This window comes from Sarcophilus harrisii, chromosome 1 (genome assembly GCF_902635505.1).
Source record: "Sarcophilus harrisii chromosome 1, mSarHar1.11, whole genome shotgun sequence".
Lineage (NCBI taxonomy): Eukaryota > Metazoa > Chordata > Mammalia > Dasyuromorphia > Dasyuridae > Sarcophilus > Sarcophilus harrisii.
Genome location: NC_045426.1, coordinates 533,791,535 through 533,816,994, shown reverse-complemented (window position 1 = coordinate 533,816,994; position 25,460 = coordinate 533,791,535). Strand labels below are relative to the sequence as shown.

Here is a 25,460-nt window from a genome sequence, read left to right as displayed (position 1 = left end):
AGATGTAAAGTTTCCACTTATTTAGCAGGAGTTTCCATCCTATATATAATCCTATGAATTCTATTTTCCCTAGAAGGGATCAGGCTATTAGGGCCCATATGGCTACTAAATTATATGCCTGAAAAGCTTATCTTTTCCAAATACTTCAAGCATAAGGTCAAGTACAATGGTGACTTTGCTATGTGGACCCTGCCCCAAAGGGGAGGAGATGGAACAAGATGGATGTAAAACAAGACATTGAACAGAAATTTGATATTAACTATAGAGATGATCATAAACCAGTTTCAACAAAGAAAATCTCCAATGGGCAAGTTAATGGGTAATTACCTAGGGCCTTCCATTATGCTTTTCTCAAAGCATTTTCTGGGTCCAAAAAATACACTCTTAATCAGTTTGGTGATCAGATTTGTCGCTCTTCTTCAGTCATTTTCAGTACTGACAGAGTATTCCTGATTCCATTTGAATTATTTATTTAATGTGGCAAAGATATTGAAGTGGCCTGCCATTTCCTTCTCCATATCATTTTTTGTTTGCTGAGGCAATTAGAGTTAAGTGACTTGCCTAAGGTCACACAGCTAGAAAATGTTAAGTGTCTAAGACCAAATTTGAACTCAGGTCCTCCTGACTTCAGGGCTGGTGCTCTAACCACTGCGTCACCCAGCTGCCCCCTCCATATCATTTTTACAGAGTAGGAATCTAACACAAAGCAGGTAAAGTGACTTGCCCAGAGTCACACAGCTAGTGTCTGAAGCTGACTTTGAACTCAGGTTTTCCTGACTCCAGGTCTGGCACTCTATCCACTGTCCTTGGTGTTCAGATAGTGTAACATAAAAAACAGCATTAGACTTAGAGTAAGGAATATGGAAATATGTTTAGAGAAATTGCACATGTTTAGCCTATATTAGATTACCTGCTGTCTTGGGGAGTACAAGAGAGAGGGAAAAATTTGGAATATAAGGTTTTGCAAACATGAATGTTAAAACCTATCTTTTGCATGTATTTGAAAAAAAAGTACTACAAAAACAAAGAAAAGTTTTAGAGTCAGCAGACCTAAATATGATTCTTGGTTATCTTTTACTACCTATAACATTGGGAAAGTCATTACCTCTTTTATGGATACTGGTTTCCTCATTTATACAATAGCTAAAGAAGAGAAGGGAAGGGAGGTCCTGTTCATCTCTAAATCCCTTGATATAAGACAGTTCTTATTTTAGGTGCTGTGCTGCCTTAAGAAATGAGTGATAGCTCACCTTCTTAAAGAGTCTAGTATAATATTTTATACAGATAACTGCCATTGACACTAATGAGGCTTATCTAGATGAACCCTCTGAATATGTCATTGGAAGAATAGGCTTTTAAAAATAGAGAGTTGGACAGATTCTTGCTAATGTTGAGAAATACTTTCTAGTTAAAATGATGCTAACTATGTCAGCTAACAAAGCAACCCTCAAACCAAAGGGCCTTATGGAGTGATGACCTGGCAATGGTGGCTAAAAGGAAAAGTAATCAATCAGGGCTTTGTTCTTGCAGGATTTCGGCACTGGCTCAAATATTTCAAAATTTTTGCCTCTAGCTTCTCACATATTGCTGAAGTGTTTTTAATGAACTCTGCAGTTGAAATCTATGCCATGAAATCTATAGCTAATTTCTGCTGGTCTCAACTTAATCATGTGAATTCTTAAAATAATCAATTCACATAGTTAGTCAAAATCCCATCTAAATGTAAAAGGAAGTAGTGATTTTTGAACAACAAAACCCAAATTCCACTTCACAGAACTTCAACGAAGACAAACTGTTCTTTGAAAGGCTGACAAACACACACACACACACACACACACACACATACACACACACAATCTGTTCCCATTACTAATCAGAATACAGGCAGGTATTCAACAATTTTTTCTGTGACATTGCTGTCTCCAAGCAACACAGCAACAATCACTAGATAAAAAGAATAAATTAGTTATTTGCTGAAATAAAAATATCTGTCCATCCCTCTCCTAATAGTTCTGAAGTACCTCTCATCAATGCATCAAAGAGCTCAAGAATGAAGTTGTCACAATAATATGTTCATCCTAGATCAACCTGTTCGTTTCTGGAAATAAACATTTCAGCTCTGCCTGAGAGTTTACTTAGCATACCAAAAGCCCTTTAAGACATTAGTAATATATTTTGTTTTGTTGACATTACCTTTTAATTGCACTAGTCACTATTTAAAATAAAAATTCTAGAATATTCTCTGAAAATTAAGCTTCACTGGTATATGACATTTCACTGCCACTTCATCTACCATGTGCCAACCTGAGTACTTTCATCTCATTCCCCTCACTTTCAATTTGTTTTATGCATTGTCTTCTTCCATTAGAATATTAGCCCAAACACTGCATCTGTAGTCAAGAAGACTTGAATTCAAATCCAGCCTTGGACACTGACTAGCTCTGTAACTCAGGGCAAATCATTTCAAACTTTGCTTTCATTTCTTTATCTGTAAAATGAGCATAAACATAGCAGTACCTATCTCCTAAGGTTGTGATAAGAATCAAATAAGATAATATTTGTAAAGCACTTAGCACAGTATCTGGCACACAGTAAGCACTACAGAAATATTTTCATCATCATCACCACCATCAAGGCAAGGATTATCTTTTTATCTATTTGTATCTGTATTCCCAGTGCTAAGTACAGTGCCTGGCTTAGTGCTTAATAAATGCTAGTTGATTAACTGACAGCGTCACAATTCTCATGTCTCTGCTTGCATTCCTTTCGTGATGGTTACTTACACAACATTTTATCATCATACTGGGGAGGAGGAAGAGGGGGGAGAAAGATTAACACATACTCTCTTTGTCCTTCTTCCAGACTCATTGCATACCTGAAAGGAAGGTAATGGTGTAGTAGAAATTGGATTTGGACTCAATTGGCCATTGAGCAAATCACTTAGACTCACTTTCAATCTCTGGATGTCAGTATACTCAGTTGTAAATTAGGAGATTAGACTAGATGATCCTTGAATGTCCTTTCCATCTCTATGTCTGTGATCTTATGAAATCTAAGATAGTCTATAGGAACACCTCAACTGTCAACACAGTATGTTTCTTATATCTCCTTTTATATCCCCTCAGTATTAGCTGAAATTTCAGGCCTAATAAGAATGTAGCCTTTTCTCCATTTCTTATCCCTGATACATTCAAACAATTGTTACATAGTCTCATTGTCCCTCATGATCAGCTCTTTGTGACCCTATCTGGGGGTTTTCTTGATAAAGATATTGGAGTGGTTTGCCATTTTCTTCTTCAACTTATTTTACAGATGAAGGAAATTAAGACAAACAGGATTAAGTGATATGCACAGGTTCACACAATTAGTAATTGTCTGAGGTAAGATTTGAATTTAGGAGGAAGTCTTCCTGACTTTAGGCCCATCACTCTTTCACTGTGTCCCTTTTTCTCCACATGACAAACAGAAAGATAGAAGAAAATTGTGAATACAAGCCTATAGAGGCTGAGTAGCTGGAGTGTTGGTCTTTGAATCAGGAAGACCTGTTTGAATCCTACCTCAGAAACTTGGTAGAAGTATGATTCTGACTGGGCAAATCACTTAACCTCTCTAAGTCTCAGTTTCCTTATCTGTGAAATGGAGATAATAACAGCATCTAACCTCACAGGGATGTTGTGGATTTCAAATGAGACTATATGAAAAACTTTTTGTAAGCCACTGTTATTTTATTTTGTATCTTTTAGCATTTACATAGCAGTTTATTATTCTTTTTAAATTGTTAGCATTTAGATAGCATTTAAGGGCTGAAATGCTCTTTACATGTTATTCCATTTTATCTTCACAACATTAGAAAGCAGGTGCTATTATTATTCCCAGTTTATAGATGAGGAAACAGAAGTAAAGTGACTTGTCTAGCATTACAGTTAGTAAATATATAAAGCAAGACAAGCCATGTTTTCCTTACTCCAAATCAGATACTCTATATACCATGAAATCCAGCTACCCACTTTATAACAGCTACTGTACCTCTAATACCATTTTCACATTGGACAGTGCCATTTCCAGAAAAAATGCTTCCACGAGAGACTTCTTTCTCTCCATTTGCCCACAAACTCTACTCAACAAACATGAATGAAAGAAATACTCATGTCCTGTCGAGTGGAATTAGTCCAATATGTCACCAAGGTCAATGTGCATGTCAACTGAGCTGATGTGATATGTAAAATACTCAACCCTGAATTTGGAATCAGAAGACCATGATTTGGATCCTTGTGAAGACCCTAACTGATTATGAGTGAGTAAACTGAGGTAATGATAAGTCATCATCCCACCATCTTGCTCTAAATTCTATTTGGGTATTTATTTCATCATGGAGTGATAGTGACCCTGGGTTCTCAGAGACCATGCCACTAGACTACAAGCTCTGGCATATCCTATCCCAACATGGGAAGCCCTCACTCATGATCCCATGGAAGAACTCTGTGCCAGTGGTATGAGAATCAATCTGGTTAAGTTCAGTGCCAAAAATGCCCATAGGTTATGAATGTCTTGGGTGACAGAAATTCTTGAAAAGTATTTACTAAGGTAACAAAGGGTTACAATCTGTATCAAAAAATAGAACATTCACATTGATGAAATCAAAGGATCTTTTTAAAAGTACTGAAGTATTTCTTAAGCTTTGCCCCATTTTCATGCCCCATTTTCACCCAATAAATTTTTACACGATCCCAGGTTTATAGGTTTAAAAATAAGTACACTAATTAAACATTTACTAAAAATAAATCATAATTCTGTGATCCCTACATTCAGTTATAAGAGCCCATATAGGATCACAAATTACAGTTTAAGAAGCTAGGTCTTATAGGATTGTCATTAGGCTCAAATAAGAAAGTTCTTATAACCATGAAGTGCTTTATAAATATCAGACAGCATGACATAGTAGATAAACAGCTGATCTTAGAGTACTGAATATTTGGGTAGGAATCCTACCCCTGACAGTCAGTTAGCATGACCATGGATAAATCCATCAAATTTAGTCCCCCCGGAAACTATAAGCAGTGCAGATAGGTGTTGATCTTTATTAGTGAAAGGAATTTCTATACATGGAATTCTGTGCACCAGTGAAATCATAAGGCCTACTTAAAAGAAGTGATAAGCTGAAGAATCTTTGGTTAATCAAGTCCCACTTTGAAAATGTACTGTACCACTCATCCTAGATGGATCAAAAATATTTTAGTTATACTGTTATTCTAGAGCTTACCAGGCTGCAGAACCAGTGAGTGGCTTTTGGTGGCAGATACAAGGATACTTTGTGTCACAGCAAAAAAATCTGAAAAACTGGCCTGCTGTGGAGTCACTTGGTAGAAGCATCTAATAGAATAGCTGTTAATATGAAGAAAATGTAGCCTTGTGGTAGATCTTGTAAATTCACAAAGCAGCTTAATTTTTTTCTTGTCTTTGAATCTCAATCACATGTGCTTGGGAATAGCAAGGGCTTTTGTTACTAAAGTGCTTTATCTCTTTCTCCTGCTTCTTCTCCAAATAAAAATCATAATCCTTCCCTTATGACATTACAGTCACCTTCCACAACAACCCATTTTGATGTCACCAACACAGGGTTATGACTTTTGATTAGATGCTCTCATCCCAATATATGAGGTACAAGGAGAGAATCCTCATAGGAAAAATCTTTTAGCTCTACTCTGTTGTTGGGGATTAAAAACAGAAAAAGAATATTATATAAAAAACTTCTAAGCCAATATGCTATTCTATAAGAACAGCATTTCATATTTCCATAGGCCCAGAAGGAGCCAAGAGGACTTCATCAATTAAAGACATGCAAATCCAAAATAGGCAGGTGTTGTGCCCAAAACCAGGCAACACAGCCAACTCTCTCTTCTGTCACGCTCCTAGCTCTAGCACTCTAATCATCCACCTTTGACTAATCTTCCATTCAAGAATCTGGCACCTATTTCTAGGAGACCAAATAATAGGCATCCTACAGAGTGGTTGATATCCTTTATGTACACTCTATTCAGCCTGTACCCAGCCACTTGTCACTGCCAGATTTAGCTTGAGAGAATTTTGTTGTTGTTTTCCTTTGGGGAGAGTGTTTCTCAGTGGAGGCTACATAGTTTAACTCTCTAACGAAATAGTGACAGAGCCAAGACATCAGGAAATGGGGAAACCCAACTTATCTGCTATTTGTACCAGGATGGTGTCCAAACTGATTAATAATAACATAGCTAACCTAGAAATAGGCCAATGATTTTAAAATGGTAAAACCACTTAAGTGTATACTATAATTGCCTGAAGCAACCTTATAATAGGATTAATTCTTATGGGCAAAGTCCCACTGGGGGCTTCATGTTATCATGTTGAGCAACATTAATACACTAACAGCGACTAGGAGAAAGGTTTGTCATCATCAGAACTCTTCTTACACTAAAAAAGTAGATACATTATTGCAGCACTGTGGTACATAAAGCAGTGGTACTTGACTAACTCGTGAACATCTATGGCCAACAACAACAAAAAACAACAAACTCTACTTCTGCAATACATTAACAATACTCCACAAAGGTAGGCTTAGGGTTCTCCCTGAGAATACCTTCTAGCTTCCAGTGCCTTTTTAACACTGGGCCAGCAAACTGTGGCTATTAAAGGATCAAATGATTCTGAGCTAGAAAGATTATAGGGTCACAGTACTAGAGTTGTAAGAAACTTTAAAAAATATCTAAATCAACTTCCCCATATTACAGATAAGGAAAATAAGGCAAAGAGATAAAATAGCTTTTGTAATGTCATACAAGTAAAAAGAAGTACAGCAAGAATTTAGACTGAGATTTTCTGAGTACAAATCCAGTCCTCTTTTCACTGGACCACATGTATCTCTACTATTTTTCTAGCTCTTAATTATATCACCTACCATTGCCTTCTTTAACATACATACTCTTCTCACTAGTGCTTTGTATATTGTTTGAAAGGGTGACCCAGTTCTTATGGAGAGGAGGAAATATTCTAACTACTTTTCTTGCAGTGCAATGACTTTGCTTTGAACCAATTGTGACTTCTAGCTGGTTGGTAAGTACTTCGGTGGGTCCTTGTAATTTCTGGTTTTGAATATACATAGACTCATAAAATATCTTGAGCCTGAGATGGTTTTTCTGAGAGTGCTACATGAAAGGGAGGTTCCCTGGGAGCTACCATTTAGGCAATTCTGGGTCCTTGATCTCAAATAGCTTCAATTATGCTAGTCCTTCTTTCCAAGCTCCAGACAAGGCAATGAAGGAGAAGGATGACTTAAATGACAGCCCTGCTTGGTCTCTAGTTGATAAGGAAGCTAACTCTGTTTCAAGTGAAGTTTGCTTTAAAACTCTTTACAGAATCTCAGAGTTGGAAGATACTGCTGAGGCTATCAAGTCAAACTGGTTCCTGAATTAGTCCCTCTTTTATGATGTCCAAATAATGGTCTTCCAACCTTCACTTGAAGACCTCCAGTGATGGGGCATTTCTTTCTTTCTGAGGCTGCCCATTTTCTTTTGGGGGAAGTTTTTCCATTCCATCCAACTTAAATCTATCTCTGAAACTTTCACACATTGTTCATAAAGCATTTGACACAATGTTTGGCATATGGAAAGTATTATATAAATGCTATTATCATTATTATTATTATTACTACCCTTAGGATTAGCCAGAAAAAAATTGAATCTTTTTTCCCCCCAAAGACAGTTATCATGTCTCACATATCATGACTCACAATGTCCACATTTTTTCTTCTTCAGGCTAAATATTTATTTAAGCTATTTCATCTGATTCTCATATAGCATATTCTTAAAACCCTTTGTCATCCTACTCTCTTTGCCTGGATTCTAGTTCATAATTGTCCCTCTTAAAATATGGTTCCCCAAATTCTACAGAGTATCCCAGTTGTAATATGACCAAAGAAGATAACAGTAGGGGGTTATAAACTTCCTATTCTTGAACACCCAGTCTCTCTTGCTAGAGAACACATTAATTTGATTGACTACTATATTACAAATAACACATATTGGGTCTATGAAAAACTCCAGATATTTTTCAGATGAACTTCTGTATAGCCATATGTTTCCTATCTTGTAATGTTAAAATGATTATTTTTGGAACCATTTATTCCTCAATAGATTCAGCCCAAAATCATCTCCATTAATATTTTTGGGAATTTGTTCATATCCTGGTACCCATTCTCTCAGATATACACATAGTCTGTTAAAGATGCATTGGTATCCATTGGTATCAAATACTTTACTCAGAGACTTCTAAAACACTTCAGTTGCAGGTACATCCTACCAATGACATAGGACAAAGATTGGAGAGGTTAAGCAGATTTTAAAGATGATTCTTATTCTTCCTGGTTTTTCTTCATCTCAGCTCCTCAGCTGACATCAAAAATAATTGATTTGGCTATATAAAACAATAGTCAATCTTTTCAATTGCTTACCATGTCTCCTAATTGCCATAAATCACAATAACAATTATAACATTCATATGTATTAGATTAACTTTGCTATAAGTTATTTTTGGTTAAATATGAAATTCCATTCACATCTCCTAAGTCTTCAAAGTGTTATGCTATGCTACAATCTCTCTCTCTCAGTAATATATATATATATATATATATATATATATATATATATATATATATATATATATATAACTATCAGAAGCTGTTTCTTATAGTCTTATTTTTTTCCTTCTGAGGCAATTGGGGTTAAAGGACTTGCCCAGAGTCACACAGCTAGGAAGTGTTAAGTGTCTGAGTTCATATTTGAACTCGGGTCCTCTTGACTTCAGGGCTAATGTTTTATTAACTGCACCACCTAGCTGCCCCTAGTCTTACTTTTTTGGTAAATCTAATCAAACACAAACAGTTCAACTGAACAAAAAAATAAGTTTCAAAAATCAACTCAAATTTCAAACATGGTTTATTCATTCACTCAATGTACATATATTAAAGCTATATGGACTATTTGTCCTAACTGCAACTGAAGAAAAAGAGTTCTTATTATAGCCTCCTTTCAAAGTAATAAAGTTTGAATAGATGAATAAAATATTAGAAGTTTCTTAAAAGATATAGTTTCCTTTCTCCTCAACCCCTAGCCAAAATACGAGACAGAACAATACAACCCCTGAGACAAGCTTCACCCCAGACTCCCCTGACATGGCTTCCTAATTATATAGGACAATAAAAAGTCCTAGCCACATGGAGTCTGGACTCTTGGACATTGTGGAATGCAAAAAACAAATTAATCATAATATCCTGATAATCTACTAACTAGCACATAGAATATCCTGATGACCATGTATAGAGGGGCTAAGTGCTAATGTAGCCTTGTTGCATATTCTTTTTGTATTAGGGCAAAGTAAACCTCTTTTGCTAAATGTTCAGTGACTTATGTCATGTTTCATGCTAACAATGAAGCTAAATTGAGGGGATATTAGTGTTAGAAGTGCACCTCTAACACAGGTCTAAAACTCTATAGTTCTCTGTGACAATTCTTTGTTATAGGTTCTGGAGTTCCTTACAACAATAGCAATAACAATATTTGGCATTTACATAGTTCTAGTTTATAGCACATTTTACATATAACATTTCTTTTTATCCACACAACAACTTTGGGAAGTAGATGCTATTATCATTTTCATTTTACAGATGAGGAAACTGAGGCAAATGAGGAACATGAGGTTGAGTGACTTATCCATGATCACATAGCTCCTAGGTGTCTGAAACAAGATTTGAACTTAGACCTGACTTCAAATTGGAGAACCAATAAAGATTTCTGAGCAGAGGAGTGGCATAAAGGAATGCCATAAAGAAATGCCTTATTAAGAAAATTTATTTTAGTATCTATACAAAATTAAAATTAAAGGTATTAAATAGTGTTGAAACTAGAAAAATTTTTTTGGGGGGGTTATCTATTCCATACAAGTTGGTAAGAATGGTGGTTTACACTAGGGTATTAATAGTGGAAATAAAGAAGAAAGGATGGAAAAATTCATAGGGTCATAGGACTTTAGAATTGAAGTTATAAGGAATCCCAGAGGTCATCTATTTGAATCTCTGATTTTAGAGATGATGAGCTACTTTATATCTTCATGGTGGAGGAAGGGCTAGGTATATCTCCCAATGATCTGAATCAGCAAGCACATCTCAATTATCAGATAATACTTCTGACTGAACTTGGGCAAATTATTTAAATTATTTATATTAAAATGAGAAATAAGAGTGGTGAGAATGAAATTTATTCAGATAGGTAAGAAATCTAAAGAATTAATTATAACAACAGTATTTAGTATTTGAATTTTAAAGCATTTTACTTAACTATTTTTCTCAGAAGTTAGTCAACACAATTATACCTTGATCACAAAACTGAAAAATACACAAAGAGAGAAAACATTAGTGGAGGTAACCCTGATTTCTCAAAGGTATAACCCTGGCTGGCAAGGTCTTCTAGGTCTTACCAAACTGCAAATGCTTCAATATTCCTTAAAGTATTTGAAATATTTTTTGAAATATTACAGCCATGGGCCAATGGAAGAGCTGGCTATAATTCAAGTCACTCAATATTCCATCTTAAGCATCTCTCTGGTAATTATTTCCTATTTTAAAAGCTACAAAAGTTAATTTTCTCTTCTCCATATTATGCTTTTTAAAATCCCCTAGGCATATTTTTAAAACATTAGCTGTTCTTATGAACAGTGTTTTTGTTTTGTGAGGAGAGAAGCAATAAAGTAGATATCATTTAGTTTAAAAAGATGAGTGCAATGTTTACATGCAGATTCTGTTGAGTTAGGACCTGCTGCTGAGTAGGAATTAATATAGCATTTTCCCAGGGTGAATCAATACTTTTAAGACACTCTAGTAGTTGAGTAGGTTAATCCTCTTCCTCTATTCATAAACATAGAGCTAGAAAGGACCTCAGAGAGCATTTAGTTTAGTGACCTAATTTTATAGATAAGGAAACCAAGACTTAGAGACTATAAGTAATTTATCTAGAATTACCTATTTGCTAATTGGCAGAGCCAGGACTGCACATCAGGTTTGAAAAAAAGGTTACTCCTACTGCAAATCTAACAATCTTTCCATTGCCAAATCTTATTTTATTTATTCCCCTTTATTCTACTCAGCATTTGAATGGTGTTTTTCTCAGAATATCCCAATGAGATAGTACACCACCAATTTACAGATGAACAAATGGTCATATTACACAGATAGGACTAAAAGTCATGATACTTATTAGGAATGGAATTTGATCTTTAGGCCATATCAGAGACCCATGACAAAGAAACTGTTGAGGTATATTCATAAAAGCATTTTCAGCTGGAAGATATCTTTTTAAAAAATAGATAAAAACAGATAAACAGAGAGGTTAAACATCTTTCCTAAGTCTACACCATCTGTAACAGAGGCAAGATTTGAACCCAATTCCTCTGATTCAAAAGTCAGTGCTCTGTACCATCAAGTACCATAGTTTGTTTGGACACATCAAAACTTGACCTCCAAAACCAGTCTTCAGGAGCCCAGAGTCACTTTGGTAACTGGATGAGTCATCATAGGAAGATTTTGAAAAAGTAGAAATCCCAAAGAGGCTGATGAACTGAACTTTCAATGGAATTCTGCCAACTCATGTCAGGCTCAGTCCTTTTGGAAGGGAGGTGATGCATTCTACAGATACTCTTAGTCTATGGAATGTACTACGTGAGGCAAATGAAGCAAATCTTAAGATAACTACAATAGTTTCTACCAAGAAAGACAGGTTGCCCAATTGATCCTGTCCAAGAAGTAGCTGTAGCTTTACCCCATCAGTCCAATATGTCAAGGAAAAAAAGAAAAGGGATAGCTACCATTACTGATCTTCACCTTGTTCATTGGATCTCATTATGTCTGGATGAATCAAGCTGCCACAGATGTCATGGGATAAGACTTTGATTGAAAAAAACCTTTCATGTCACTTTTTTTTTTTTTTTTTTTTTTTTTTAAAGGCACAAAGAAATTGGGTCCTCCAAGAATTTCCTTTTGGAAGGGAGTAGTTTTATGCATCAACATCATTAGGGAAAGCAGCAAAAGCTACATTGCTCCAATTGTCTTACTAAGTGGGGATAATGATCTCTCTCCAAATTTTTCTGCCTTGGCTCCTGAAAATAACAATCAATAGAGATGTTGCAAAGATGAAAGCAAGCTAAAACTAGTTACAGATTGCCAAAAAGGGGAAAATTTTTTTTTTTTTTTTTTAGTAACTGCATTAAGGCAATTCCAATTGTTAAGAAAAAGCATCTTTCCCCTTCTTTTAAACCCTTTAAAAAACCCAATTGGGTAGGCTTTATTAGGATGTCAGTTTTAATGTGGATACAAATTAAGGAGTTCCATTAGAGCTTGTCACTGTTTAAGGCACATGAACTTCAGAGAGACTTCTAAGGGGCCTGTCACGTGACATGCAGCTCCAATGACTCACTATGGAAGCCAAGTCGCTGGCAGCAATCAGCACTGTTTTTAAAAAGCCAAAAAGCAATTTGTTTAGCCACTTATTTTTTTTTTTTAAATGGATTCACATTTAGAAAATATTTAAGTCTTATAATTTACAAGATATCAAGTACCAGCGGAAAAGAAACAAAAAGAAAAACAAAGTACTAAAAGTTTATAAGTTTCCCTACCCTCCTCCTATGTCCTATCTGCAAAAGGGTTTTTTTTTTTAAATATTAAATCTATTATCTTTAATTGACAAAGAAAATAAATTTTGCGTAATTCTTCTTTTCATGACCAGATTGCATTTTAAAAAGAAATCTCCAACTAAATAATAATTGAAAAGCTTAGTTCATAGGCATATCCTTTGTCTCTTCTACAATGATACACATTCTATACTCCAAATAAATCAAAGAAAGGAAAATAAACCACACGAACAAATTATGTAGGGCTGTTCTTTTTATAGTTCCAAAAAATTGGAAACTGAGAGGGTTCCCATCAATAATGAAATGATTGAATGAATTATGATATATGAAAGTGATGGTATGATATTGTGCTGTAAGAAATGATGAAAGGGATGGTTTTAGAGAAACCTGGAAAGACTTTTAAGAAGCAATGCAGAACCAAAGAACAATTTATACAATAATAATATTGTAAAGACAATTAACTTTGAAAGATTTAAGGACTCAGATCAACATAATGACCAACTGTAATCCCAGAGGGCTCATGATTAATTGTGTTACTTGCCTCCAGATAGAGAGGTGATGAACTTAAGAGTGCAAATTGAATCATATGTGTGTTGTGTGTGTGTGTGTGTATATATATATACATATATATGTATATATATACATAAACATGCATTTTACAATATATAACCTATTATGTATTTATAATATACATGTGTGGATAGATACATATGAGTATAATATTGGGGAACAAGCACTATAAGCTTTACCTCAGAGTGATGATCACAGGCTGCTAGCAGATGGATAGGAAGAATATGTGCAAAGAGGTGAAGAGATTTTTAGAAAATCTGCCTGTTAGGGCATCTTAGTTTTTTTAAAAAAAAATCAAAGTAGTTGAAATGTTGAAGGCATCACTGGCCCCCACACACTCATGTTAAAATGCCCACTAGGTAGGAAGAAGTCCCCACAATCAAACAACAGACACCACCACTCTCTGAGGATACAGATGTGACACATTTCCACCTACATCCTGGAGGGGAGAAGGGAGGTGGTCATATAACACATTTATCATTAGTCAATAAAAGATGTCTTTAGCATGGGGATTAACTAACAATCTGAGGAATCAGGGAAGATTTGTTGAAAGAAGTAGCATTTGAACTGGGTCTTGAAAGGATTCAGAGATTTCCGAAAAGTAAAAGTGAAGGGAGGGACAAACTAAATGGGAGAGTAAAAGTTTTTGTCCCATGGCATTGAGCAGCCTAAAAGATATGAGAGAATTTGTATGTAGTTATTCACAAGGGCTACTATTAGAGAGAAAGATTTTTTTAAATGGATTTTCTTGATGTTTTGCACTACAACTGTGAGTTTATAAAATTATAGGAAAAGGTAGTGATTCAAGAAGGGTGGGATATATGGAAAAGCTGAAAGATGGAACTGATATAAGCTATATATGGGCAACTGGAAGGCGATGAGAGTACTGAGAGTAAGGTATGCTGGAGAAAGGCCCTTTAGACTTCCTTCTGAGCTCTTTAGTGCCCACTAAGGCAGATTCTCTCTAGGACTTGTATGTAAATGATTATGCAAAGGAATTAAACTATATATTTGGATTTTCAAAGTCATAAAGTATCTTTTTTAGTAGCAGAATCAGAAACTTGGACTCAATCAATGCTTCTAGAAATGGCAATTCAGTAATCAGGTACCTAAACAATGAATGAGGCCAAACCAATTTCTTTAAATTTAAATTAAAGTGCAAATGACAACCAGAGCAGATAACTTCTCACTCTCAACAGCTTTGACTGAGAATATTCAAGAGAATGCAAGGACAGGCTATTTTCCATCAGCTTATCTATCTGTTCTCTAATAATGATTTGGTTCTTGGGTTCTAAGAAGCTGATTGCACATCATAAATTCTTGACATTTTAATGACTCTGGTAGAGCGGCTAAATCCTTGTTCTCTTGTGATAAATGTGTTAAAGTCATCCAAGCAATAACTTCTGTATTTTTTCCATTGTTGGTGAAGCACTCAGTGCCAGAGATGCCTAGAGTAAGGGTGAAATGGGGTGAGGAGAGAAGGGGAAAGGAGGTGCTTATTTAACTCATGCCTCTAGCCTAGTGAAACACACAAACTGGATTAGATTCATGTGTTAATTGGTTGCCATTGTGTGAAACAAGCCTTACACACACACACACACACACACACACACACACACACACACACACACACACACCGAGTTCCCACTCCAGTTAATTCTTAGATAGAACTAAGTTGGAAAATGATGTCCGACTTCTTGAAGAAGAAAGGGAGCAAATAGAATTCTAAGATTTGGAGCAGAAAGGGTTTGAATTTAAATGTGGTTGTGTTTCTAGATAATCAGAATCTTTTACCTTCAAGTTGTTGTAAACAAAAGGTAGGATCTCTGAAGCACATGCAGAGGGAAGGTAAAGTAAATCAGCATTATTAAGCACTTAATAAGTGCCAACCAGTGTGATAAGTATTTTACAAAGATTATCTAATTTGATTTGATAGATACTATTTAATGACCTTTATTTTACAACTGAAGAAGCCAAGGCAGTCAAAGATTGTGAAGTGTCCAGAGTCATACAACAACTAAGCCTTTGAGGAGGGATTTGAACTCAGGTTTTCCTAACTCCAGGTCCAGTGTCACCCAGCAGTGCTGAAGGCTATTAATGGAATTTTATCCCTTTATTAATTGCTTAAAACTCTAGTTAATATGTTTTATGGTCAGGGACAACACACCCACTGAATTGTATCATTTTATATATGCAAAGTATATATTTAGACCCACACCCATCATTGAACACTTATAGATATCACAGAAAGCTTGCCTACGCTGTGTGTGTGTGTGTGTGTGTGTGTGTGTGTGTGTGTGTGTGGTGTATAGCAGTCTAGTCTCCAGGGAACCTAAAGTACCAAGTTCAAAGCCTGCACCTGCAGACACACTCACCCGATCCTCCTCGGCTCGAATATCTGGCATAGTGCTCATGCAGAGGCTGACTGCAGTGATGGCTACAAAGGAGACAGAGATGCAGGCAAACATTTTCCCAGGAATCCCAGAGTGAGGATTTTCTACCATGTCCCTGAGCTGTCTCATGCACTGAGCCAGCCGACTGCCCTCCTGGAAGGCACAGGGTGGAGACTCATTCACCATCAGCTCAGTCTCATAAAACTGAGCCTCTGCGACTTCTTCTTCTTTATGCCGAAGTCTCCTAAGGCAGCACCACTCCAGGCATTCCTCCTCAATCCCCCAGTAAGCCAGCTCATCCTGGAAGGAGAGGGCACACATCTCTCGAAGGAGCCTAAGCTTCCCTGCAGTGAGAAAATTCATGATGGTCTTGAAGGCACAAGGGTTGCGGTCAAAGAAGAATTCATTGCTGCTGACATCATAGTCATCACAGACACTCATGATCTCATCGTGGTTGTGACAGGACTTCAGCCGCTCCAGCCGGGTCAGAGGGCAGTTCTCTAGGGTAGTCCAAGGTAGTCTGTACTTGATGCCGCCCACATTGATGATGACATGCTGGGGCCAGTCCTCACAGTAAGTGGGGCAACAGGAGTCTTCTCCAGGATGCAAGAGCCTGGCTTTCTTGTAGAATAAGCCCTTCTTAGCCTGCACCTTGCAGAGCTTCTCGAAGCCATTGTAAGAGTATGGGGTGAAGTTGGGGTCGGGGTTCCCAGAGAGCAGAGCCATTTCCTGATACATTGGTTGTGATCATGGAGGTGTCCAGCCCTCTTTGAGGTGAAAAGCCTAGATCCAGAGAAGAATGAGAAAATGGATGGCGCTGGGAGGGCAGTGTCTGCAAAAAACAAATCCCAAAACAACCAAAAATGTAGTATTAGAGTAATGAAAAAACATTAAAATATTTGCTTGGGAAGTGAATTTCTCAATTACCATTCCCTCTTTCCCTTGCCTCCCAACATGTGGGTACTGATAGTTTTGGGGAAATATGGATGACTTAGGGACTTAGTTTCTCCCTTTTTGTCCATTCCCTTTTCTAACCTATTATTCAAGTTATTCGGTTATAATACAAAAGTCACTTTATCTCTCTAGACATCTGGGTAGCTTAGTGGATAGAGTCCTATGCTTGGATTCAGGAGATTTGAGTTCCCTCTTAGATACTTACCAGCTTATTGCAAGCCACTTCATCTTTTTTTTTTTTTTAACCTCAGTTCCTCAACAGTAAAATGCAGATAGCACCTCACTTCATAGAGCTGTTGTAAGGATCAGATGAAATTTTTATGTGTCTGGCACATAGTAGTTCCTATCCCTGCCTCACACCTCACACCTCAGTTTCCTAACATATGAGAAAGGTAAACTGAATGATTTATTAGATCCTTCTCATCTCCAATATTTTATAATTTTTAAAATTTAACTCCTAAATTGAATGGGATTGAAAAAATAATATAAAACTCTCACCTTGGCCAAGCATTTTTAATCCTATCAAACCTCCTACTATAGCCACTTAAGGTGGGAAAGTTAACTTCATTTCCCTTTGTTTCCTTTCCCATAAAGAGCACAGGAATAACCAAAAAGTTGATAGACACAGATGTTAACAGTGAACATAGATAATCTATACTAGGAAACTATATAGCTTAGTGAAAAGTTTCTCAACTATCCTGAATACTAATAGAGTAATAAATTTCTTCAAAAGCTAATCAGTAATTCACTCTCTTTTTAGTGTTTAGGGTAATTGTCTCAAGGTTAAAAAAATTAATTTACTTTTTTTTTTGTGAGCTTCCACAGGTTTTCTTTTTTTCTTTTTCTTTTTTTTTATTTAATAGCCTTTTATTTACAGGTTATATGTATGGGTAACTTTACAACATTAACAATTGCCAAACCTCTTGTTCCAATTTTTCACCTCTTACCCCCCACCCCCTCCCCCAGATGGCAGGATGACCAGTAGATGTTAAATATATTAAAATATAAATTAGATACACAATAAGTATACATGACCAAAACGTTATTTTGCTGTACAAAAAGAATCAGACTCTGAAATATTGTACAATTAGCTTGTGAAGGAAATCAAAAATGCAGGTGGGCATAAATATAGGGATTGGGAATTCAATGTAATGGTTTTTAGTCATCTCCCAGAGTTCTTTCTCTGGGCGTAGCTGGTTCAGTTCATTACTGCTCCATTGGAAATGATTTGGTTGATCTCGTTGCTGAGGATGGCCAGGTCCATCAGAACTGGTCATCATACAGTATTGTTGTTGAAGTATATAATGATCTCCTGGTCCTGCTCATTTCACTCAACATCAGTTTGTGCAAGTCTCTCCAGGCCTTTCTGAAATCATCCTGTTGGTCATTTCTTACAGAACAGTAATATTCCATAATATTCATATACCACAATTTATTCAGCCATTCTCCAACTGATGGGCATCCATTCAGTTTCCAGTTTCTAGCCACTACAAAAAGGACTGCCACAAACATTCGTGCACATACAAGTCCCTTTCCCTTCTTTATAATCTCTTTGGGATATAAGCCCAGTAGTAACACTGCTGGATCAAAGGGTATGCACAGTTTGATAACTTTTTGAGCATAGTTCCAAACTACTCTCCAGAATGGTTGGATTCATTCACAACTCCACCAACAATGCATCAATGTCCCAGTTTTCCCACATCCTCTCCAACAATCATCATTATTTTTTCCTGTCATCTTAGCTAATTTACTTTTTAAAAAATATAAAGTAACAGGGTATATTTCTTGTACTTTGTATAATAGTCAAACATGTCATAATTAGAATTGCTATCAGTGTCTGGCTGAACAACACACCCAGACCATCAGATAAACTTGCGGTATTGAAGAGTGATTACTATAAACACACACACATATGTATATATATATGTGTGTGTTCTGAAAAAATAAAGCCAGAAAAAATTTCAAATCAGTTCCTAAAAGGAATTCTGTGGCTAGTATAGTGATTGTTGCTGATGAGCATCCATCAGACATCTGTGACATCTATGTTGATGGACAGATGTGCAGCTATGAATCACAGGAAAGGACTTGGAATGATTAAAACTCCTTTGGTGTTTGGACATCATTCATTTACTAAGCATGTGTTACAATTGGTTCTTTGGCCATGGGATGCCTCTTTAAGAGGAGCTGTCTGTTAAAAGGTAAAGCTTGGAATGGTTTTTTTTAGAATACATTTTTACTGAACTAACTTTATTTTATTTTAGGAAATAAATGAGACTAGCAGAAGGTAGAAATACTATGTTTATCTTTAATGAATGTATACTTCTAGCACACCCAGCCCAGCATCTCAGACTTGTTAAATACTTTTAGCTTAGTCAACACACTTTAAAAAGGCTGTTTCAGACGACATGTTAATGAGACTAATTCACTCTGGTGCAGTTCAGAATCTTCCCATTTTAACTTTTATAGTCAGGGAATAAACATAACAAGCTAATTTACTAGTGCTGAAACATTCCCTTTTAGTACACTATGTTTGCAGTTAGGAAATGATGTCACTGAGACAAAGCTATGGCATCTTATTAGCAATATTACATGACAGACCGTTTCAGCGCCCAGTAATGTGGTTTGTCCTTCCACAGTAGTAGACAGAATCCTTCTGCCTTGCCTGCTTACCTGCTCCTAATTTATTTCCTACAGTAATTCTCCAGAAATAATTTCCATGTCTTTGTCCAAATTGGTCCAAGTACTGAATACCCCTAGAATTTCTTGGTATCATTAATGTATCCTTGGTAGAGCTATGAATTAGTTCAGCTATTCTGGAAAGTTACTATGACCCCAAAATACATAACTCTGAACCTAAAATACCACTATTATTCCTATAGTTTCAAAGGGATAAAGGAAAGAAGAAAAGGACATATGTGTGTGTGTGTGTGTGTGTGTAAAATTGTTTAGTACAGCTCTTTTTCTAGTGGCAAAGAAATAGAAACTAAGGGAGTGCCTATCTATTGAGGAATGGCTGGAAAATATGGTATATGAATGTAATGAAATACTACTGGACTATAAAAAATGCAAAAAAATAATTTTAGAGAAACTTGGAGAGACTTGTATAAACTGAAGTAAGTAGAATCAGGAGAACAATTTATATCATTGCTGTTCAGTCATTTTTCAATTATATCTGACTCTCCATGGTCCCATTTGGGGTGTTCTTGGTAAAAATACTGAAATTGTTTGCCGCTTCTTTCTTCAGCTCATTTTATAAATGAAAGAAACCAAAGCAAAAAGGATTAAGTGACTTATGTAGCATCACATAACTAGTAAAGGTACTCCTGACTCCAGCCCTATCACTCTTTCTACTCTACTAAATAGCAGCCCATCTATACAATACCAACAACATTATAAAGAAAAAACTTTTGAGAGACTTAAGAAATTCTGATTGATGCTATGACCAATCATCATTTTAGGGGACCAATGAGGAAACATATTATACCCATCCTGATGGAAAGGTGATGAACTCAAAATGTAAAATGAGACAGACATTTTTGGACATAGCCAATGGGGAATCTGTTTTACTTGATTGTATAAATTTGTTGCACAGGTTTTGTTTGTTTGTTTGTTTTCCTCCAGTGGGGAAGACTAAGAAGGAAAGATAATAAATCCTTGAGCATTTGTTTTTTAATTTTTCAAAAGGTTCTATTGGAAATACTTTCAGAATCTTAGCAATAAAGAGGAACAGAGACCAAAAATAATGTATATATGTATATTATTCAGCCACTTCTTCAACATCTACTATTTCTATGATTATAGGAATGTTATCTAACTTTTCAGACAACTTTTGAAGCCTATAAATTATACATGATTATATAGTTATAATATGTTAATATAAATATACACTGTTATAGATCTAATATCGCTTTAGTGTGTTTATACACACATCTTTTGTATATATGAATATATGCATGCATATTTGTATAAGTAGAAAGTTTCCATACTGGGCATTCCTGACATTGATGAAATCACAAATCTGAAACAAAAACATATGCACACAAATATTTTAAATGGATAGACTTGTCTTATCTGATTTAAAAATATATAATAAAGTGATAATAATTAAATCAAATCATATAGACTAAAAAAGTAACTAGTAGAACAGGATATATAGCCAAAATAATTAAAAGAGCTTAATAAATGACAAATAGAAGCAACATATTCAAAGGAAAATAAATCAATATTTAATAATTTTTGATGGGGACAATTGAAGGAAGAAGAATTAATTTGGATCTATTCCTTATACCATGCACTGTAATAAATTATTGCTGGATTAATGAGTTAACCGTTTAAAAAATAGCTTTTAAAAACTAGGATAATATGTAATGTCATCCCTCTTCTAGCTAGGGAGAAAAGATAAATTTCTGACTAAGAAAAATTATTCTTATCAGAGATATTATGGGTACATTTGAAAAGGTTAAAATAAATTTTTACATAGGAAATATAATAAAATATAAAAGAAAATTATCTGAAAATATATATATAACAAACATAATTGATGGATTTATAATTCAAAATTAATAATTTATATAAAGACATATGGTTAATCTTCAGATTCCAGGTGATCTAATGATTTACATATGAGATAGCACAGAGAACTACATTTGAAAACAGAAGACCTGTGTTAATCTGGTCCTATTCACTTTCTAACTATGTTACCTTAGACAAGTCATTATATCTGCCTCAGATTCAGTTTTCTCATCTATTAAATGATGGGTTGGGCTAAATAATCTCTCAGAAGACATTTAGTTCTAAATCCATTGATCCTAGTGTCAGGAAGTAAGTCATCACATGGAAAAAAATTGCATTACTTTAAGAGTAATTAAAAAAAAACTTTTAAGTGGTTACCCTTATTAAACTGGCAAAAAATAAATGTGACAAAAATTTAGAGTTAAGCTGAGTAGAAATAAACATATTTGGACATTACTTTTGATATTATAAATTACCCTAATCTTTCTGGATGGTAATATCAACAGCATCTAATCAGAGTTACAAAACTGTTCAGATCTTTTGACCTAGTAAATATGCTTCTGGGATTTTATCACCAGGAAATAATCCAAATGGAAAGATAAGTGATTTGTACTCATATATTCATAGCAGTATCATGAATAATACCCAAACAATGTAAACAGCTCAAATGCTCATAATAGAAAGATGACTAAGCAAACAGTGATATGTTGTTTTCAGGGATAACTAAATAAAATGACAAGTATATGGGTTGCATAGACCCTTGGGAATGCACTTAAGAAGAAAATTTTAAGTAGAAATATTCAGTACATCAAATGAAAAAAGCAGAACACAAAATAATATACACTCATAGAGTGATTACACATATAGAAAAATATGCATGGGAAGATAATTTACAGTTATGTAAATTCTGATTAGTTCCACCCCCTCTATCCTATCCACTCTTGGAATTAAGTTTCTATATGAAAAAATCACTAGCAAAACTCTGAGTTAAGGTAGGGAATAGGAAAGCATTTGGAAGGAAAATGAGGTAGTATAAAGGAGGGGAGAAAATGTGTATGTTATAGCCAATTTTGATGTAGTGGAGAGGTAGTAGAAAGAATATTAGGAATCTTTAGTTAATACTAGTACTAAGTTTGAGTTAGAGGACACTAGGATTAAAATCTGACCTCTGATACTTTATAGTTTTGTGATCATGGGCAAGACATTAATTGTCTCTGAGTCTTAGTTCCTCACAAGTAAATAATGTTTTGCAAAGAACTTTTTATAGCTGAAGAAACTGAGGCTGAGAAATGTCACTTGTCTGAAGCATGTTTCCAACTCTGGTCTGTTGGACTTCAGATAGAAAACTTTAGCCATTGTACCACTTAGCTGCCTGTAAAATAATACCTCACAGATGTGCTATGAGGATTAAATGAGCTAATTAATGTAAGGAAAGTTTCTTGCAAAACTTAAATATATAAATATAATTTATTATTATTCAATTCTTCCCTCCTCCCTGGAATGTAGTTGTTTGCAGGACTATTTGCATAAACCATACATATAAAATCAGTAGATTACATTTTAGGATATTCAACATAGGAACATAGTAGGAGATACTTATTTTTTCCAGCAAAATATAGTCCTAAAGGTCACTACTTTGGAGTTTTCCACATAGCAGCTTTATACTATTCCTCTTGTCACTTAATATAGCCCCTCCTAAAACCTGGAACCCAAATAGCCTCAGGAGATATTTCAAATGTAAGCAAAAAGTGGAAAGCAGATGAGTCGATCTCAGTGGACTGGAAGAAAAGATGACATGGAGAGATAGTCATTACTGAGAAGAGTGATTTATAGAGACAAGAGGTCTTTCCTAAAATTTCCTTATCCTTCAACCCTATGAAACTCTCTTCCAGTCATTCATTCCTTGCTCAGTTCCATTCCTATCCTTCAGTCTATTATTCCTTTTTCTGACAAAGTATTTGTTCTATATCAACATTAGTGATTTGGAGCTGAGTGCATTCTAGTTTCTACTTTTTCAGCAAATGGACAGAAGGAAAAAAGGAAATAAGGAAGGAACAAAGAAAGGAAAATGGAAGGAAGGAAAAGAAGAAGGGAGGAAAGAAGGAAAGAAGGAAAAGAGGGAGGGAGAAAGAAAGGGAGAGAGGGTAGCCCATTGCTTCCCCCTCCATATGCTACACCTTGATCTTGTTTCATGATTTTGCTCATTTTGGGACCTTCTTGGGGTGAGCTGATGATAGCGGTATATAGACTGATAAGGGAGAAGGGAGGGAAGAAATAAGAGGAAGGGAGGGAAGAAGGGAAAGATGAAGGAGGTAAAGAAGGGAGAGAAGGAAAGGGAGGGAGAAAGGAAGAGAGAGAAGGAGAGAGGGAGGAAGGAGAGAAGGGAGAGAGAAGGAGAGGAAATGAGGGAGAGAGGGAAAGGAGAAAGGAATGAAGATAACAAGGGAGGGGAAAATTATAGGGAGAGAAAAAAGGAAGGAAACAAGCATTTATTAAGCACTTATTATGGGCTAGGCACTATTACTAATTTACAATTATTAGCCCATCTGATCCTCAAAAAACTCATACTAATATACTAACTCAAACTAATTTAATCCCTCTCTTACAGATGAGGAACCTGTGACAAACAAAGCTTAAGTGCCCAGGGTCAAACAGCTAGTAAGTAACTGAGGCCAGATTTGAATGCAGGTCTTCCTGATTCCAGATCCTGTACTCAATCTACTGTTCCACCAAGCTGCCCCAAATAACTGGAAACTAAAAGGTGTGTATCAACTGGGAAATGGCTAAGCACATGATGATATAGAATTATAATATGAAAAGAAGAAAGAAAGGAAGAGAGGGAGAGAGGGAGGAAGAAAGAAAGAAAGAAAGAAAGGAAGAAAGGAAGGAAGGAAGAAAGGAACAGAAAGAGGGAGGAAGGGGGAAAGGGAGGGAGGAAGGGGGAAAGGGAGGGAGGAAGGGAGGGAGAGAGGGAGGAAAGAAGGGAGGAAGGAGGAAAGAAGGGAGGAAGGGAGATTATTGTGTCATAAGAAATGACAAAGGAAGCACAGGTCCTAGAATCAGGAGGACTGGAATTCAAATCCAGCTTCTGACACTTGATACTTACTAAATGTATGACCTCAGGCAACTCACTTAACCCAAACTGCCTCACCAAAAGAAATGAAATGGCAAAGGAACTGGATTGAGAAAAACTTAGGGAGACTTGTAAGAGATGAAACAACGTGTGAATAGAACGCAATGAGTGATCACAAGGCAGAAATGAAAAACATTTTTGAAAATCTTAAGAACTCTGATTAATGTACCGACCAACCACAACTCCAGAAGATGAATGATGAAGAATGCTTTCAACCTCTTACTAGAGATGCAATATGAGGCATACATTTAGACATGGCCAATGCATGGATTTATTTTGCTTAACTATGTTTATTACAAGAAAGAATTTTGGGGGACTAAGTATGGAAAAAGAACAAGGAAATTATATAAAACAGTGTTTGGCACACATTAAGTTCTGTATAAGTGCTTATTTCCTTCCATTCCCTTCTTTTATAAGAACATATGTATATACCCAACTTGCTTGATAGCATTGTCATAAAGAATACAACTTAGCTTATAATTGATAATATTTAAATTGCCCATGTGAATGAAAATATATTTTGTGTTTAACTCTTCCAAAACACTCTTCTCATAGCCACTCTCCTCATAACCACTCTTTGAAGTAAGAAGTACCAGTATTTTCCCCATTTTATAGATGAGGAAATTGAGGCAAATGATCTACCCATAGACAATAAATGTCAGATAATGTTTTGAATCAAGGACTTCCAGCTTCAAGTCCAGTACTCTTTTTATACAGTCTCCTCTAAGCTGGCGGCATCAAAGATACAGCAAAGTTTCAGTCATTTAGGAGGAAAAAAAATTGGGTTCAAAGGTACCTTGTATCCATTTAAAAACCAAACTAGATAATAAAACATATATAGCTTTTAGAAGAAACACATAAATGAATGAATGGCAAACTCAAAGATACCTCACTAAATATTATAGTCCTTAGGAGTCTAAAACATACTAATGACCACAAAATATATATTTAATTTTTGTCATGTAATTTTAATAATGAATCACTCGGAAACTTTGATAATCAAGGCTCAACTAATTGAAATTTGATTTCATTTATAACAAAAGGTCACAAATCTTGACTCTTTTCCCTATAGGGCAAACTCTCAGAAGTAAGAGAACATATACAATTCTTTTCTCTTGTAGCTTTGCAGCATTTTGCTCCTATTTCCTAGTTGGCCATACCACTAAGGTCCCTGGAGCACCTGAACCCATTTA

General features: G+C 35.7%; 1 protein-coding gene across 1 annotated transcript in view; it reads right to left on the bottom strand.

The window, feature by feature from the left end:
* KCNG2 (potassium voltage-gated channel modifier subfamily G member 2) overlaps positions 1-25,460 on the bottom strand; it is a 156,652-nt gene that overhangs the window by 69,314 nt on the left and 61,878 nt on the right. Inside the window, exon 2 of the mRNA XM_003760117.4 lies at positions 15,651-16,500. Within this exon, the coding sequence (XP_003760165.2) occupies positions 15,651-16,406 (756 nt within the window). The 5' untranslated portion in view covers positions 16,407-16,500. The remainder of the gene's footprint in view (positions 1-15,650; positions 16,501-25,460) is intronic.